At 43.9% G+C, this 20300-nt stretch overlaps 1 protein-coding gene across 1 annotated transcript in view; it reads right to left on the reverse strand.

The window, feature by feature from the left end:
* LOC122808154 (CD209 antigen-like protein C) overlaps positions 1–20300 on the reverse strand; it is a 1908152-nt gene that overhangs the window by 1754941 nt on the left and 132911 nt on the right. Inside the window, exon 3 of the mRNA XM_044079127.1 lies at positions 16255–16344. Within this exon, the coding sequence (XP_043935062.1) occupies positions 16255–16344 (90 nt within the window). The remainder of the gene's footprint in view (positions 1–16254; positions 16345–20300) is intronic.

The following is a 20300-nucleotide window of genomic DNA, read 5'->3' on the forward strand; positions in this document are numbered from 1 at the left end:
TCCCTGCACCGATGGTGTGGATGACAGGGATGTGGCACAGGCTTCATCATATGCACAGGGTGATAATGTTTGCCAGGGGCATAGGCTGCACCAATGGATGACGTCATGTGTGAGGATAAGGGCCAGTGATATGATTGGACATGTCTGTTCAGTATGCATGTGGGTGTTGTGGTGCCCTACAGATGTCTTTGCTGTGTGCGTGTATGTGTGCACACAGTTCTGCCTTTTGTGAGGCCTACACAGGGTATTATTGACAGCTCCAGATTGTACAGACCAGGTTGTACAGCTCACTGTGTCCGGCCACAGCCACATGACCTGTGCCTGCCAGGGGTTGCATGGGCACTACCAGGCAGAGATACAGATTGGCTACTATCCGACGACACATGTCCACTGGAACTGTGTCCCCGCTGGGAACGTCCAGGGCGACATCCATGAGGCCTGCTGTGTCCTGGTGTGGACAGTGCAGCACCAGCTGCACTGCTACTGCTACTGGCACTATGGGAGCGGGCATGTGAGGTGGCATGCTCACGTTGACCTGCACTAGGTGGTGTAGCTGGCCTATGTCCACATGGCCTACGCCTCACTCCTACCAGATGTTCCAGCACAGACAGTTCACGCTCGCAGATTGCTATGTCACGGTCAAGGATTCCGACCATGTCACCCAATCGCCTGTCCAGAACATCAGCAATCTGCTGTTGAGCATTTGCCAGTGCCTGGATGTTGTCATTTAGGGTACAGATAGCAGCCCTCTGCAGCCTCTGCCCTTCTCTGTTCTGCCGTTCAGCATGTGCCTGTGCCACCATTACAGTCTGGAACATGCATCTGGTGATACCAGCTGCTGCACTCTGTCCTGCAGGTGCATGTCTGCCAGACACACACAGACACACCATGCATGTGATTTGACAGATGGCATGCAGCATGCCTGTGGTACATCAGAGGGCATGCAGCTCAGACATTAATAGTGTTAGTAAGCATACCTCCCTGAGGTGCGCACTACAGCAAGCACGTGTCATATCAGTAGCCATGCAGTTCACACAATCATGGTAGTATGCATGCATCCCTGTGATACACCATGTGGACCAGAACAGGATAACAGTACACATGGCTGATGTGACCTTGACATGTAATCTGCTGACGTGTGCATTAACATGCATACATGTCTGACACAATGGTGTCCTGACACATGTACAGCATCATAATGAGCATCACATTGCGGTGTTGTCTGTATGCCCTACAGATAGAATGCATGTTTAGCAAATGTGCATGAGCATGGAAGGGTAGTGTGAGCCGTCTACATTGCTATACAGTGTGAAGTACAGACACTGTGCCATTGCATGGCATCATGAGGCATCTATATTGCTGTACAATGCATAATATGTACACATTGCATAGCCATAACTGCATGCATACCCATGACATAACTGTGGATTGTGACCCATGATGCTGAGGTGTATACACACCAAACCATACTGTGTCAAGTGACAGGTCACTGGAGGACCTACAGATGACACCCCTGCACAACAACTACAGGGTCTTAGCTGCCTGGCAACCATGTCCACACATAGCGGACATGTCAATTCACCATTTCCCACATGACATTGATGTACCACTCACACGAGGTGCACAGCTAAAGGTGATGTCCTACAGCAGCAAGGGAAATGTACAGTATCTGTGGCCTGATGTGGTGTCAATGTCTGTGGAAGCTGTACAGGTGACTACTGTCATGCTATGACACAGTCGTGATGTTCAACAGATCTTATATGGTAGACTTCAGTGACACCTCCACTAGCTGTGCACAGGCTTTTAGGATGTCCAGTGTACCACATCAACTGTATAATCAGTCAACTAAGGCTGTAATTGGACCATGTGTGGACAATGTGCAACAGGGTGTATGCACATCCCATCTACTGTGGGGCTACGTGTCTTTGGCCATCCCCCATGGTCATGTGTGCACATGTGCTGGCCAAATGTGTGTGATGGCCATCTATCTCACATGTCTGTGTTGTCCCATATGACATACACCCATAGATGTCAGATATGTCACCATCCACAGGGCTATACAGACAACTAGTTGTATGTTTGGTATGTGGGGTATGGGTCATGGGATAGTGTGACAATATTGCAGCCAGAACACTACGTGTCTGGGACATGTCAGATGGCACATCACAATGTGTGCACCCAATACAGCGGCATATAACACAATGGTGACACCTGTGGGCTGCCCATATCACAGCTCACTGTGTGGTACTGTTTGCATACCACACATGTTGTTCCAATGCATACTACATATGCCTCCATTGTAGAACACCTCCACCATTGTATGCACAGCTGACCACACATGTAGCAATGACAAATACTGTGGTTTCAAGTCAGTGTATCATTTTATTTGTATATATTGCACATGGGTGGCCTGTGTGAATGATGGGTGATGCGACCTGTATATCGTGACTGGAACGAACATCAAGTGCGCAAGTGTTAACTGGCCACATGGCAAATAGATCTATGCTTTAACATGCCTGATACTGATGACAGTCTCACCTGCAATGGACTCATGTCTGTGTGGCACACCAGAGGTACCTGTATATGGGTGACACAGCAGTATGAACATTATCCATGACTGTATGACAGCCACAGGGTGCACTGTGCATGTTAACATATTTGCCTGTATAATAGCATATAGTATGCACATGTGTGCATACACAGGGTAGCATACTGTAGTATGCAGCATGTGTGTCCACATACCTTGCATATGTTGTTACTTTTTACATAATATACAGTGACACATGCAACTAAATGGGATATAATAGCCATATGTGCAGTACTGACTTACCAGGCAACTCCAGGCTCATTGGTTGGGAGACACCCACCACCACGATGGCAGCTAGTGTTTGTGGATGCTGTTCTGAGGGTGTCCCCAGACTGGCCAGTAGCTCCTCGGTGTGTGTGAGTGGGGGCTGGGTTGGTGGCCCACCACCTGTTCCACCTTGTTCCCTGGCGATTGCAGTGGCACGCTGTTTTGCATGTCATATCAAGTCCGTGCAGTGTCTGCTCACCTGCTGGTAGGTGCGGTTATGGCCACCCACATTGTTCACCCTCCTGTGAAGATCCTGCCACAGGTCGTCCCGCTGCTGGGCATGCTGTGGCACATGGCTGAATAACACCTCGTAGTTCTCATGGAGGTACGGGATGAGGACATCATCCTCCTGGTGGCTGTACGCTGGAAGGCTTGTACGAGGCATTATCTGTAAGACATAATGATGGTGACAGGTCACAGTTTCAGAGATGTACAGAGATACTGCTGCACATACATTTCTATGACATCTAGTACATCTACACAGTTATCTTTGCAAATCATCATGACACTGACACGACTGACGTGTTTGTGTCACACACATGTAACACCCGTTATGCATTGGATATCATCACCATATATGTGTGTCACCTCATTACAGTGTTCATACTCCATGTGAATGCTGTCTTGATGTGGGCATGTCTATTTGCCTGCACTGGTGTTCTTACCTATCTGCACATGCCTGGATGTGTCCACGGTAATGCTGTTGACCTTGATGCTGTGTATATGTCACATATCAACACAGACACAGCCTTAATGGACTTGAGCAGTGACAATGCACACATACGCATGGAAACCTGTACATGCATGTGTTTTGCCATATACATCTACACAGCACTGTACAGCTGTTCAGTATCCTCCCATGGATCGCCTGTGTTGCACATGTGATAGACATGGGACAATGACTAGTTGGACATCATTCCCAGGGATGGTTATCAACCATAGCATGTACGGGCAAGGTTTCCTAGCTGTAACAGACAGCCATTATGCCACCGCAAGGTGCATCAGTGCCACATTACTGATCCAGACAGTTGATACTACATCTACCATGCGGCCATCACACCATGTATGACTGGGATGACATGTGCAGCTTTGATGGACAGGGTTGCATGGTTTGGCGGGAGTATGTCACATGTATGGCACAGGGATCTGTCCAGCATGTGGCGATCCTAGTATTAGGATGATGTCCATGATGTATGTCTTACAGAACAGGATATGGACATGCAGCATGTCCATCATCATGGTGTAGCAAATGCCTTTATGCAAGGTAGACAGCATGCTGCATAGTGGAGGTGAGGATTGTGAAGGCTGGTATTGCCCATCCACTCATGGCCATTACCCCTTAAAGGTGATATGTGATCCAATATTGGTCACCCCAGTGCTGTATATGCCTGTCCAATGATCTCCATGCTCATGGATGGCACCCTGTCATGACATGGGTACCTCGTACGACTACCTAAGGGGCCTGGAGATGTCACCAAGTCAGGGAGGTGTACTGCACAGCACCATCCCTTACACAGTGTCCATAATGTTGACCACAGCCTAGGTGGCAGTTAATGGGTACAGGGATGTTCACCTAGCGGTGAAAATGCTGATATCATCCATCAGAATGTGCACATATGTCACACACCTCACCCACACAGCCCATTCTGTATGTTGTTCACAACACTGACACAGCTATTCCTCATAGGTCATGGCCATTCACATCCTTACATACACAGATGCCTAACATTTGTCTGTGTGGTATGGGCTACAATGAGGGTGGAGTACAGCACATTAACCCTGTTCTACTGTAGCTGGCACTGGTGTGATATGCACATGTCACTCTGGCACCTTTTGTAGTTGTGAGTCTGTCAACAGGCTACTGGTAGAACACTCCTGTGACATACAAAGGTATTTGTAGTCAAACATCCATTCTGTCTTGTACATCTGTACTGCTAACATCTACACTGATAATGGTTCATGGACATGCACACCATATTCAGCAGGGTTATAGTGCGGTGCCACCCATTATGACTGTTGTCACAACTTGTGGGTTGATATTATCCAACACCCTATCTGTATTGTATGGTCATGCTAGGCACTCTTTCGGAACTTGTGAGCATGTCATGAGCTACTGATTAATATAGCACCCATTCCACACCATTTCCCACAGGTACATTGGCTGTGCTAAAATTTCCAGCATGCTTATGATACAACAGCTGTTGTACACACGTAACTCACATATCCTGTGAGACATGGTTGTATATACAGGCATGTCCAACTGTCACGTACCAGTACTATTGCCTGTCTATATGTTGGATATGTCGTACATGTGGCAATAGAGCAATTGTCTCATGTACACATTCAATGCTCACCTCCCAACATACGACACTACAGCCTGTGGGGGATGCACTGATGCAGCCCTGCTGGGGGTAATGCTGTCACCAACCCTGACTGCACCTGACAGTCATGTGGGGATGTGTAACATTTGCAACACACCCCACTCATCACATAGTCTCACATGATCTCCACCACAGGCCACACATACGAGGACAACTTGTGCAGTACCTGTCCATACTCTGTGTAGGCACCAGAGGCAGTCCCCATCATGGAACACAACATCACCAACTAATAGCCCACAGACTCATGTGTGCCCATCACATACAGCCAATAGGGTGTTATAACATACACAACACACCAGTCATAGGTGACTCTGTAGGTGGTCACACTGCAGTTCCACACAGCAGGCTACACAAGGCGATAGTCACTTACATCTTGCTGTCGGGTAACTGGTTCTGCAACATAACCTATGCACCCATGCCACACCTAACCAGGTATGATGTGACTGTCATTCTTCATGTTAGTGTGACTGCCCTGAGATGCCACTTCACAGACTATGTGTGCAGGGGCATGCAATAGCTCACCAGTCTTGTAGCCCTGAAGGTGTGGGCCAAGCCCTGGGGAGCATTATTCATTCATCCAGACCCGACAACACTGTACAATGACTGACTGTGTCACTTCAACAGTTGCCTATGCTTCTGCTGTCATTCCACAGGCATCTGGTATCTGTCCGCTTTGACTGACCTGGTCAAACACAATGATTTGGCACAGATGACCTGCACCTGTCAGCCCTGGGAGTACAGATCACATGTAAGGCTCTTGCTGCTTCTATACTGCCTGTCTTGCACAGTTTCCAATAACAGTCACCTGCAGAACGGGAACTGGCAAGCAAGACATGAGGTCATGTGACACAATGCTTGCATCTTCCACTGTGATGCACGCAGGCAAGGCAGACCTTATAATGCACCACTCCAATATCTCTGCAGTGACTGGGACATGCCTCTAGGCTCTGCAGAGCACACCTGCAATGACAGGTTATAGACAGACCATACCTTTCAGGCACATACCTGGACTGGCACACCCACAGCTGAGGTGTTCCCATATCCCACTATGTTGTACACAAATCCTGGCTAGTTACTTAGCACAATGCATCAGAGGTGCTCCACGTGCAACTAACTGTGTCTGGAACCGCTATACCCATTGTAACAAGCTACAGATTCAACAACATACCCCACGGTTACCAGACCTCATTTGTTGGTGTACTGGACAGTAGGACTCAGACAGCTACTACTGATGTGTGACTGACACTACCCCACACTTAACTGGGATAGCCACTCATGTACCGACACATCCATGAGTCATAACCTCCACTCGGCTGGATCAACCCATACACACCACCTCCAAGACCAACATTAACCTTGACATGAACACTACCAACATGTGACTGGTGTTCCACACCTGGGGTTATCCCCTCATTGGTGGATTCCGAACATATGCTAATCAACCTTGTTAGCCACATCCCGGTACCACACCCTCCACGGCATACACAGTACATGAGTACTACAACACCTACTACAGACGTCTTATGACAGCAGTTGTTAACGTCATGCCACCAGTGCAGATGGACAATGCACATACAAATGCTGAAACATACCTCAGTGCACTTCATTAGCATGTACACAACTGCATGGATCATGCTATTCTACACAGAGCCATGATGGTATACACCAGATAACAGACGCCACTCTGGTGGTCAAGTTCCATGGACATAATGTACAACAACAGGTGGAGGCTGTTGCACAGTGGTGTACAATCCCATGGGTGGGGTAGCTCACTGGTCAGCCTCTGTAGGGCTACGGGATCCCTCATCACATACTCCAAGACTAGCTACGTAAACATTACTGCGACACATTCCGGGGTGTACCACAAGGCATTATAGTGGTATGTCAGTAGTCAATGGCAATACCCACATCTGCTCTCACATACAACAGTCACTCAGGAACATTACAGACCCAGGTGATGTTGGCAACATGCTGGCAGATGGATTCAATGCTAACATTACACCCTCTCACTCACTACAGGGCCACAATCCATGCAGGAGCATTGCGGTGTCCCTGCAGTCAGACCTACACAGTACTAACCTGCCGTCTATATGTCCTGGGACACTGGCCCCATGTCACCTTCCAAAGTCCCAGGCTGTGATATCCACAAACCTCTGAACGACATGTCTCCCCACTAGGCCACCATATTCAGTAATAGCCTTGTATCAGACATTGTGGCCCCTGAATGGCACACAGCAACATTTATCACACTCCACACAGGTGGCACCACAATGGACGAGTAAGACTATAGTCCTACACACCTGACTGGACTGTTCTGCATGGCTATGGGGCACATCATCAAGGACGTCATTCACAGAGACATTGTTGGGCTACTGTCCTTTGATGCCACCCGGGTTGGACTTGTTAGGGCCAGAGCATGGCCTCTACACCTGGTGGACTCCTCTCATACAGTTACCAGGGTAGTTGATGATGGTACAGGAGTCCACACATCCTACATTGTCCTCTCATTGCCTTTCAGCACCATTCTCCATTCTGGTATTGACAACATACACATCCACCTGCACATTGTACCCTATGTCTCAGGATGTTATGCAACGTGGCTCATGGCAGGACACACACAATGAGGGTAGCATACCATAGTACCTACTGCATTTCAGTTACATTTGGCATACCACAGTCCTCAGTCATAGGGCCCCTCATGTTCAGTATATGCTTCCCTGAGGTACAGGCTAGCACAGAGGGATTTTCCCTGCCTAGCTTTACAAACACCTGCATACAAAGCACCATGATTGATCCACCAGCTGATACTGACTCCATCCATACGGGTGTCACTGTGACAGATACCTGATATGAATATCATGGCCTCAAGCTGCATGACACAAGGTGCATGAACATCACCTTTGCATTACACCATTCACCCACTGACTATCACATAGGTGGTAGTCCCCTACATACATATCACATTGTATATGTTTGTAGTACACATGTACATCACACCCACTCCTGTGGTTACCGTATTGCCACTGTGGCGTGGATATCCTTCTACGTGGCCACACTTATCTGTACTGGGTGTGTAGCTGGTACATAGGCACCCATTGTACCTCTGAACTCAAGACTTCTACACACATTCAAGGGTACACCACCCCATTTAGCGTGTACCTTACACAACAGCTACAGCTTTACATACCACAACATTAACACGCCATGACGTTTATTGAGCTCCGACAGTTAAAGTATGCGGCTGAACTACGGACACCATGTCTGTACACATTTGCATACTACATACTCAGGGGTGACCTCTGTTGAACAGACAAGGCCCATGTCCACAACAATATTAATGGATATACTCCACATACGCGACATAAGCAAAAGCCACTGTGGGCAACATGCTCATGGATATGTGCACACACACAACGATGAGTGGGATGTGCTTGAGGGTTACATTCCCAAACTGGACACTCACCATGCTTTGGAACATGAGTCCTATGTACATCACAGGGACACTCAGTAGCACTGTTCATGTGATACCTCCCTTGGTGGTTGGAGACACATGTACACCAGGGATCACTGTAGTGGCTGTACTGTGCAGAGGTGCAGGTAACACATGGCTCTGCTGTTCACAGGACACTACCCTAGAGAGGTGCCACTGGTGTGCACACTGTAGTTGTGCTTACACATAGACTTGCCAGACTGCATAGTACCCCACTATGAACCTGTGAAGCTATTACATGTCCTTTGTGCATGGTTACTTGGTAGCCCTTCCATTTAGATTAGCTATCATGCTATTACAATGTCCCTTACCTACAAGCCATATGTATCCTGTTATTGTACATGCCAATAGATGATACCTTTGGTAAGCATGATATGCCTGTTATGCTGTGTAGACTATCTGACATATCTACCTACAATACTATACATTACACATATTTTACATAGTATCCCATAATGCAAAGCATACTTGCACAGCGGGACCACCTTAGACATGTCATTGTCGTTATATGCTCATACACATGCCTACTGTGACAGTATATCAACATATACTATCCCCTGCTATGGCACGTACTTGTTGAACATACCCTACCACTGACAGCGGGTTGTATGGAATTGTTCTGTTTAAAGCCCTCATGTAGCATCCCTTGTGGTGTCTGTGATGTGTACTTTGTGGCCTACTGCTGGACGCCCAGTTTCTACAAGTGTTAGTATGCTCAGCAAGACATCACTACATAAATACCTTTTCCCACTTTATGCATTTCGGACACTTTTAATTAATGCAAACCAGGCTATACATACAGTAAATAATTAATACAAAACATGCTATACATAAACTTACATACCGAGTGTTCTACATACCTTGTTATCGTTACGGACTTTCGTCTCTATCTCTCTCACACTGCTTAAACAGGTATTTTGTATGAGCATACGATTTGAATGTCTGGCAAGTCATCCTTATATGCGTCGATACCTGTAACATGTGGTTTCCTGCCGCCAATTGGTGTTCCTGAGTGACTAATTACTTGCATATCAGCTGTGCAGCTACTCCATTCACCAATTATGTGGCAACAGTGGGGTATAATTGAATTCTCCACTTGGGCGTTGCCCATTTGCCCTACCTTCGGGGAGACGGCCTGTATTGTGTTTTGTTATGTGTAATTGCAACTGCTATGCATAGAGACAAGTATACTTTGGATTCATGTCCCCCGTGGATTGTGTGTGACAGCTAGAGTATGTGGTTCAACATGTGGATGTACCTGTTATCCCAACATCTGATAATGGACTATTGCAAACAAAACCTGTAACATCGCCATTTGTTCCATTATACAATGGCTGCAATTTTGCATGGCGCCTTTAATTGTGTCTCTCACAAGGTATGTTGACGGTTCTGCAGATGTAATTGACTGACTGGATGTTTGCACTGATATTACAGTCTGTATTGCTATAGTTTCTAGTGTGGGGGATGTCGGTGGGTGTACGTAGCATATACAGGTTTGTGGGGCTTGCATTTCTACATATTCCATATATATGTGTGTGGGCTCGATCCCTAATTAAAGAGCTATCAGTTAGAAGACTTATGTTACAGGATTGTACATTGGGCCATTGTTAATTGGTTTCTATATAGTGTGCAGGTGAGGTTGATACTTCCATACCTCCAGAATTGCAACGATATGTAAAGGGATATATCTAAATGACAGCTATCCCATGTATTTCTGTCCCAGATATTTGCAGTCATTGCTGTTGTGTTGGTAACAGAAACTCTTTACCATGGGTTGCCACCTTTTCATATGGCCTTTGTTGGACACTTGCGGGACACCCAGCGGTGTTTACAGGCCAACACATAGCCATGGTCAGTACACAGGATAGCACATACTTTTATCCTCAATACATACCTATTGTTGTGGGACTTTGGCTACTTATCATATTGCATGTAACATTTACGTTTCTTACATACAGGCATAACTATTTAATGCAACTATTACATTATATATGGGACATATTAATGTCCTACAATCTCGGACATTTGCCCTTTGTAATGTTTTATGTCAGGACACACCTGCCCAGGGAGGGGCTGTCCCTCTTAATGTGGGACAGGTGGTAACCGTATGCCTACGGCTAGCTATACCCACACCTGCCATAATGATCTACCTCATAGTTGGCACTAACAGACACATGATGCGGACACACACACATTGCAGTCACACGGAGATGCACATGGCACCCTCAACACACACATACACAGACTACGGCACTCACAAACACAGTTGAACACAGTACCTACGTGGACAGCAACACCGGCAGCGGTAACTAAATGTCCATTCATATCATCATACTATTACTCGCGGTTGTACTGTTCCAGTACTGTGTTCTTTTGGTCTTTCAGCCTTGTGGTTACGCATGTCGGTATGTTACACATTCCATAGTTGGCGGTATCCTATTTATTTGTACCTCCAAGGTGTTATGAATGTCATTGACCTATCTATATATATTTGCAGATATCGCTGAATCCGTATATATCAACATATATCACTCTATCGCCCTTTCTATCTGTATTAAATATATATGTACATATATATATATATATATATATCTGACAGGGAAAGTGACAGGCAAGCTACACCTTTCATTGTGTACTTGTTGGTGTGTACTGTTTCCTGGACTCCGCACTTTTGTGTTTGTACGTGTCACATTACACACCTGCCATAGGTTAGGGTTACCAGCTGTCCCACTCTGCGAGGGACAGTCCCTCTTTGGGCAGTTGTGTCCTGCAAAATATTTGTAAACATGGCAAATGTCCTGAGATTTTAGAACATACTTATTTCCTATAGTTTATGTAATAGTTGCATAAAACAGTTATTCTGTATCTGAACCACCTATATGTTATAGAAACAGAATAAGTAAGTAAACATTACAAGAATGAGCTTTTATCTAGGCAAAACAGTGAAGTTCTGATTTTCATACTGGCTGGGTGTATGTGTTGGCCTGCAGACATCTGACGTATATCCCACATTGGTCATTTGAAGAGGTGGCAACCCTACCATAGGTACATCTTGGCTAGCAATAGTGTTAGGTGATTCTATACATGATTGCGTGTTCTACTCCTGGCAGTGGTCGTTTTACCCTTCAGAGCAGGTGCTATTAGTACAGGGGTGAATAATGCTGGTTTCACCTGCTCTGGACATCATTGACCGTGATTTGCGTGATATTCGAAGAAGCTTATGCTTGTTTCGCGCATATCCATATAGTCATATTTAAACGTTGCTTACCAGCAGTGGGCAATGCATATTCCCGCTAACATGTGCTAAACGTGATCTGATGACCTGCATCCGACATGCATTACTCGTGCCTTCAAGATTACGTTACATCCCTTGCAGGACGTGGGACCAGGAACATGCACGACGGTCACTGCATTTAACACATGTCCATCTGGGATTTGTACACGTGTTATGTTGTTTTGTACGTGGAGTATACTACAGTTGTTACTCCATACTGCACTCACATGGGTAACTCAGTTAGTTTACATATTGATGAGTCCAGTTAATGGTATGTCCATGTGATGTTTACTGGAAATGCTCCGGCATTGGGTATGCATATCACAGAGAGCCACACACGATACTGTGCTACACCTTCAAATGACTGTAGGTGTAGCATGCTGGGGTGATGAATACCTGTCATGGGTTCACCCCATGCCTTGACACAACATCCATGATTATATTATGTGGAGCCCCTCATTAACGTAGCAGGGACTCCGTGCTGAGTGTGTGCAGAACAGTGCTTACACACATGTGCTCCCACGATTGCCTCTGCTCCTCTAAGCGACAGTTGGTTACTCAATGTTGTGGCGACAGTGGACACTGTTTGCCCCGTTTGGTGTATGGTCTCTGACAATCAGCTGTGTACCTACCGATGTACCTGGGAACCTATACACACAGCACCACCATATGCTGATAGTTGCATGTACTGTTCAGGTGTTGACATTCTGTGTTCCAATAGCTGTGTGTGTACAATGTTTGAGGGCTGCCTATGTAGGATTCACACAGTGGGCCACCTATACATTACAATTTACAGGTGGTCGTATTTGTGTGCCATCCATTTTACTATGTGTGCAGGTTGAGAGGTGTGTCAGTCTGTAGGGGCCTACACTGTCAGAGTATGTGCTATACATTCCCTCTTTGCCAAGGCATAGGCATATTGGGCACGCTTCCGTCTGCCTACTGGGGCTGGCACAGTGTGTTCATGGTCTGAATCTCTCTGTGCCTGTGATGGCCTTGGCAATTGTGGTGGGCTATGAGGGCCTTCACCATTTTGTCCCTGCTGCAGCTGTTTCCGCAGGATCATATTATGTAGCATGGCACATACTATGACGATGTGGGCACATGTGCCTGGAGAGTACTGCAAGGCTCCACCAGATGTGTCCAAGCACCGGAACTGTGATTTCAGCATCCCGAACACACGCTCTATGATGATTCTGGTTTGTGCATGTGCCTCATTATGGTGTTCTTGCATGGGTGTGTGTGCATTTCTGATGGGAGTCATCATCCACGGCTCCAGTGCATAGCCAGCATCCCCCACAAGGTGGCCATGTGGGATGTCCCCCTTGACAAATACCTGATACAGCTGTGAGGCATGGCAGATATGGGATTCATGGTAGCTTCCAGGGCTGCCAGCACACACATCCATGATAATGCCCTGGGCATTGAACATGACTTAGCAGTTGATGGAGTGGAATCCCTTGTGGTTTATGTAGTGCCTACCATGTTCACCGGGTGGTGACTTGATTTGTATGTGCATGCAGTCTATCGCACCCAGTACCTCCAGGTAGTGTGCCACATGGTGGAAGTGACGTATATTGCTGGCCAACTCCTCCTGAGTTCGGGGGAAGTATATATGCTCATTGGCATGTGGTAACATGGCATCCAGGAACTAGTGTAGTACCCTGGATGCTGATGCCTGTGAGATCCCCATTTTATCTCCAGTTGGCCTTTGAAAGGTACCTGTGGCTAGTATTCACAAGCTTACACATACCTTCGTGTCCACTGGGATGGGTTCCCTCTCTGTTGTTTCTGGTTCTCAGGTGTGGCCGGCACAGCTCCACTATTTGCTGTAAGATGTACCTGTCCACCCTGTAACACTCTACTATCTCCAGATCATGTAGCCCCTGGTAGGTTACCCTTGGTCTGAACACTCTTCTCCTCCTCCGGGGCCTGCGGTGGTTGTCAGCATCATCCTCCACAACTCCATCAGTCTCTAACACATGCTGATGAATCACAGCTATGGCAGCTCCCAACATGTACATTTTAAAAGTTCCCCGTGTGTTCACACCTATGGTGCAGTGTTTGGGAATACACAGGTGTGTGTAGGGTGCTTTCAAACTTTATACTATTGTGCTGTGAACACCGATGATGTCATAGGGTGTGTATGTACGATCGTAGCTACAGGGTATCTTATGTGTTTTACTACTGGAACTACTATTGTGGTGCCTTTGGTGTTGAATTATATTTGGCTGCCGTGGATTACCTCTTGACCTTCCCTTTACATTTCTGCACATTCCACCTACCATTTTCTGGCATGCATCCAGCAGCCTGCTTTCATTTGTACTTTCCTAGATCTGGCGTGTCTTGCGTAATGTGTGCTATTGCCGGTATACTGTCGGTTTGCTTTGCTCTGCTATGACAGATCTCCTATCTTTGCAATCCAATGCCTCCCCTCCTTTCTTTGCATTCCAATGCCTCCCCTATCCTGTTTTGCAGGTTTCTGCGAGCAGACTTGTCAGCTGCCGTCGACTGACCGCCATGAGTTGATTGGTGTTGATTGCTCATTAGTACTCCAATTACCCTACTTCGGCATTTCCTTCTTTTCTTCCCCTGACCTTCCTGTTTGTGCTATTGTTCATGCTGCGTGCATCCGCTTACTGGGTTTCGGGCACATTTTCATCCCCGTACACATGCGCTTTTGGGCACCATGTGTGCTCTCAGCTAAATGATTCTATACCTTCCTCCCCACCCCTGTCCTGCAGCTTTGCTTAGCAATGGCCAGGCCAGATTTGCATTGCTCCAATGTGCTTACTGCTATGGTGGCACACCCCTCTGCTGATGTCATGTATCTCCTCTGAGCCACTCCTCGGAGTTATAGCGCTGCGCCGTATGGTACAACCTTCATCCGGTGGGACATTTGCGATTCAGTATTATCTGCCTCATTTGCATGGCATTGACTACTAATTCATAGTTACCACGCCAAACAGTGTCGCAGGCCCTTAGCAACCCTTGCACCTTGATTGTGGTGTTCCATGCCTACCATTGTGTATTATGGTTTAAACCTGATTTGTATTACATTGCGATTTTATGACATTTTTATATCATTTCTTTATGTTCCAGTTTGCGCACACATGCCCTGTGGTTGTACTGTGCGTTACTGTGGACATGACATTAAATGTTGTTTTTTAGGTGTTGTGCATCTTTTCTTATGCCATTGGCTGTGTATTTAGCCATTGGCATATGTTAACTTTGTAATACATGAGTCTGGTCCGCTTCCATAGCTCCGATGTTCTGTTTGGGAAAATGTAAACCGTGTTTTTTGGTTTACATTTCCGCGGGCTTACGCTACACCTGCACCACTTCATGAATCACTATCTGCCTTCATTTGCATGGTGCGACACTGTGCATGGGGTGATTAGCATACCTATGCTGAGGGCTGCGCAGTTCTGGCATACGCCAGTAGTGCACATGGTATTGGATTGTACCTGAATCGCTCGACAGCCATATTTGGCATTACTCCACCTACGCTACGCCTGCGCCTGGTGCAAGCTTCATGAATCCCGGGGACTATCTCAAACATTTTGAACATGTCGGAAATTATTTTGAACACTTTGAATGGTTTGCCACATGTTTGCTGACTAAAAATAATTTCAAATGAATTTTAGTAACTTTGAAGAAGCACTGATCTGTTTGCTAGTTCACTCCTGGATATTGCTCCACTTCTAACTGCATGCCTCATGGTTTGTGAGCCTCTTCAACTTCGGATCCCATTCTAACATCATGTCACATTTCCCAGGTATTCAAATGAGACACCGAGGCTGGGTATGCGTTCAAGTTATTTATTATACATATACACATCAGGAGTTGTAACTTGTACATATATTTAATACCTCATATGCTTACTGACTGGTTACTTCTAACACACTCACATGTGCATCTCCATTCAACTTTATACACACACTGACTGACTACACAAAATGGCACTGATTTTGCATATGGTCAGTAACTTACATGCACATGCTCTCTGACTACAGTGGCTGACTAGGTACAATAAACAGACTGATCTACACTGATGACTCAGGTCATTACAGGCTGCCACTTTTATGTATTTTTGTTTCATGTTTTTTTCAAAATGCTGCAACACTGCAAACAAACTCATACTATAAAGGTTAGAGTAGGTACCTGGAATTGGACTAACCATATGCTGCAGAAATCAGGCTTATTACGATATCAAGTGCTTATAGCAGAGGAGTCTACAAAATAAGATATTCACCTTTTGCATGTTCCATTGCATCAGTGACACCAGATGATGGAAGTTTACTGCCAATGAATACATAACTGGGTTCCTCCTCAAGTTCTGGAGCTGTTTAAAAAAACATACACATACATAGTATTAGAAATATTCCAGGATTCACAGCATTACATATTTCTTTCTGCTATCAAATGATGTAACAAACATCAAATTCAGCACAGTGGAAAAATCTTCATCAAATTAATTCTCTACTGAGTTGTGCAATGCGCATGTGAATTCCCTTTTGTTTTTGATATGTCACATTGAATTGATGAGCATGTAAAATGGTGCCATCCTATGATTCACTTGTATTTTTAACATTTCATCATGGTTAACCATTCTACTAGACTGCACCTAATATTTCAGTGTAGGAGTTTCACACCTATAACTTTCATATTTTTCTTTTGACCAATCTGTAACAAACACATGCTTTATATACCAGATTATTGCAGTAAAGATCATGCCTTACAAACACAAGGTGCAGGGTTTGAGTCTCACAAGGGATAATTGGCTAGACTTACAATGGCTCGCAATGGCAGTTAACCTAGTATGAACCTGAATTAATTAATTAGTACCTGAATTAGTACTGAATTAAAAATCCCCCTTATCATCAACTTTGTAGCTACTCCTTTCCTGTCTAAGGTATACTTCCAATTTGTGTGTGCATATGTGTGTGTGTGTGTGTGTGTGTGTGTGTGTGTGTGTGTGTGTGTGTGTGTGTGTGTGTGTGTGTGTGTGTGTGTGTGTGTGTATATATATATATATATATATATATATATATATATATATACATACTTGGACTTGAACCTCAGCACTGAAATAAATAGGACATGCTGGAGAGATAGATTCATAACCCAGAGGCTCCCTTCACTCTGGAATAAAATCCCAGTCCAGGTTAGGCAGAGTCCTCATTGACTCTCTTCAAGAGGAATCTTGATGAGTGGATGGGAGATCGTAGGTTTACCCCGGGTATCACTTCTGTGTCACTGTTAGACAGAGGCACAGTATACTAACCGATACTAACTCAAAAGGGCATAGCAAAATAAATTTAAAATGAGTGGCTAAAGCCAACACATTCTGCTAGGCTTATAAATATGCCTAGGGATAGCCCTAGTATAGTATGAAGAACCTATGAACCTATATATATTAATGTATATATCTGTGGAAGCAATATGAAATATCTAATGTCGACCTCTGTTTTGTCAACATGCTGCTGTCAAAAGAAACGTTCCTCAGGAGTACAAGATATGACAAAACAACCAATCCAAAGAAAGTCACCACTATGAAATGATATACTTGTAATCCAGAAAACACACTGCAGTCAACCCAGATATCAGCAAGCCACATAGCACCACCAGACCAGATGTAATGGTAGAAAATATATGCTGTTTAATTATCTTTACATGATCACTTTTGTCCTTAACACTAGGACTTCTTCAGAACAAACGAAAAAAAATCAAACAAAACATACACTTTAGATAGATTACTAAACTTCCTGTGCTTAAATAATAAACCCGTCAACTTTGTTTCTTTAACAAGTATGAAATATAAGAAACTTACATTAAAAAATGCATGTAAGTAAAACATATGAATGTGTAAAGTTATATTTGCAATATGGTGCAAATATGTTAAAATATTATTAAATATATTGAATATAAGATGTTGAAAAATGATGGGCCTGTTTGTAAGAGCTAATTCAAAAAGGACCCATCAAAATATAATTCTAAAAGTGAGATATGCACAGTAACAAACTGTGGAGTAAACCATTCAAGATCAGCAAATAATGATTAATAAAATCAATTAATGAAACTATTCAACTGAGATATTATAAAGGGAGGCTGTGGTGGTACAGAGGTTAGCATTGCCATCTCACAGCAAGAGGTTCTCCAGTTCGATCCTCAGCTGGGTACCTTCATGTCCTCCCTGTGGTCACGTGGGTTTCCTCCAGGTGCTCCAGTTTCCTCTTACATCCCAAAGATATGCTGTAGGAGGATTGGACACTCTAAATTGGCCCTAGACATGAGTGCATGTGTGTGTGTGTGCCTTCTGTGGAAGGTTGGGCTGGCAACTCAACACCATAAAACTACACTGCCAATCATGAGCAGACAGGTGATCTGCCGTGGTGACCCCTAACCCAGGAAAAGCCAAAAGAAGAAGATCCATTGAGATATTATAAACAAATATTACTAAAAATCTTAATAATTTGGTGATCCAAACTTTAATAAACTAATGATCAAAACATGATCATTTATATCAGGTAAAACTGTGGCATTCAATCATAGCTGCCATAGTAGCTCTTTAAATTATATTGTGGTTTCCCACAGCCCACCCCTAAGATCCTGATTAATCTTTTCTAATACAGCATATTTGAAACAAAATGTCCTCCGCACATCTAGTGTGAATATAAAATACTTTGTATTCTGTCTGGATATGTCATAGTAATGCTCATAAATCCTTTTCCTAAGAGGGCGCTCAGTCTTCTCCATGTAAAAACAGTTACAGGATTGGCACATAGCTGCATAAATGATACCACTAATACTATAATGCAATGGACATTTAAGTTGGAAATATTTATCAATATATTTGATGGGCAAAGTATCCCCTTCTAAAAAGTGACTACATTGTTTGCAAATGCCACACTTCCTAACTCCAGCCATTCTCTTAGAGATAACATCAATATATTTCATCTGTCTTCCCTTTTCAAAATTATTTACCCCATTTATATACAAAACATGGTCCCTAACCAACTGTATCAATCACATCTTCAGAGGATTTAAAAATATTCTAATTTTTCTTTACAATATTTTTGTCCAATGGTGCAACTATATCAAATAACAATATTATGGCCCTTTCAAATCTGAAACTATTCTCTTTTTTTATCTCACTTTATTTTTAGAAGTAACCAACATACCGCATTTTAATATTTATTTAAGTCTATCATGTAGACCATCTGTGACTTCCTTACATAATTTATTAATTAAATCCAGAGGTTATCTTTTTTTTTACAAACATAGCTATTAACTTATCTCTCTCATTGATATACGTATCATTATCAGAGATTATCTGTCCCAGTCTGACAAATTGGAGTTCAAGACTGACAATCCTCGGGTGGGGAAATGCCCTTTACTGACAGAATGGGCAGTCTTGATGTTGGAATAAATAAATAACAAGGGAGGTGTAGGGGGCTTGCTCCCATTTAAAAACATGTTTTCCACTTTCCACATTCCAAAGTTAATCCCCTGGAAATGAGCAGAAGTGTGTCAAGATTTTGTTATTGATGTTTGTAACATCAGTATTTTGGCAATTCGACATTAAATACTAGACTCATAGTATGTATATTTGGGTAACTATTTGAAATGTTAGGACGCATTAGACTGACACCAGACAGAGATGGAATGGCTGAAAAAATAGCTTGCATACACTAAGTATCAGATGGCCATTTCTCAGAATATTCCCTTTTATCTGAGGTATGGAGATCTTGAAATTGGTATATATAAGTTCAGGGAGTGTGGGATGCCACCCGGCACAAAAAAAAAAAGAAGTTTAAAGCAGAAGAGCAATGTTTGAGATTCACTCCTATCCTGGATTTCTGATATTTTTTTCAGCCTGTCGGAATTTGGTATTCAAGTCTAGACATTTCAATAGGGAGCCATATGTATGTGTATGTATATGTGTGTGTGTGTGTGTGTGTGTGTGTGTGTGTGTGTGTGTGTGTGTGTGTGTGTGTGTGTGTGTGTGTGTGTACATTAATTTATATATATATATATATATATATATATATATATATATATATATATATATATATATGTATATCTATATATATATATATATATATATATATATATATATATATATATATTTATAAAATATGGATTCACTTTATATCCTCGAAATACTGAAATATCGAAATTCATTATGTCAAGACTATAAAGTAGAAACCTTAAAAGAACAAAACCTCAGAAGAGTGAAATTCAAAATCTCGCATACAGGAGATTTTGAATTAGCACTTCTAGTTTACACAAACACAC

This window comes from Protopterus annectens, chromosome 8.part0 (genome assembly GCF_019279795.1).
Source record: "Protopterus annectens isolate FY-2018-M chromosome 8.part0, PAN1.0, whole genome shotgun sequence".
Lineage (NCBI taxonomy): Eukaryota > Metazoa > Chordata > Ceratodontiformes > Protopteridae > Protopterus > Protopterus annectens.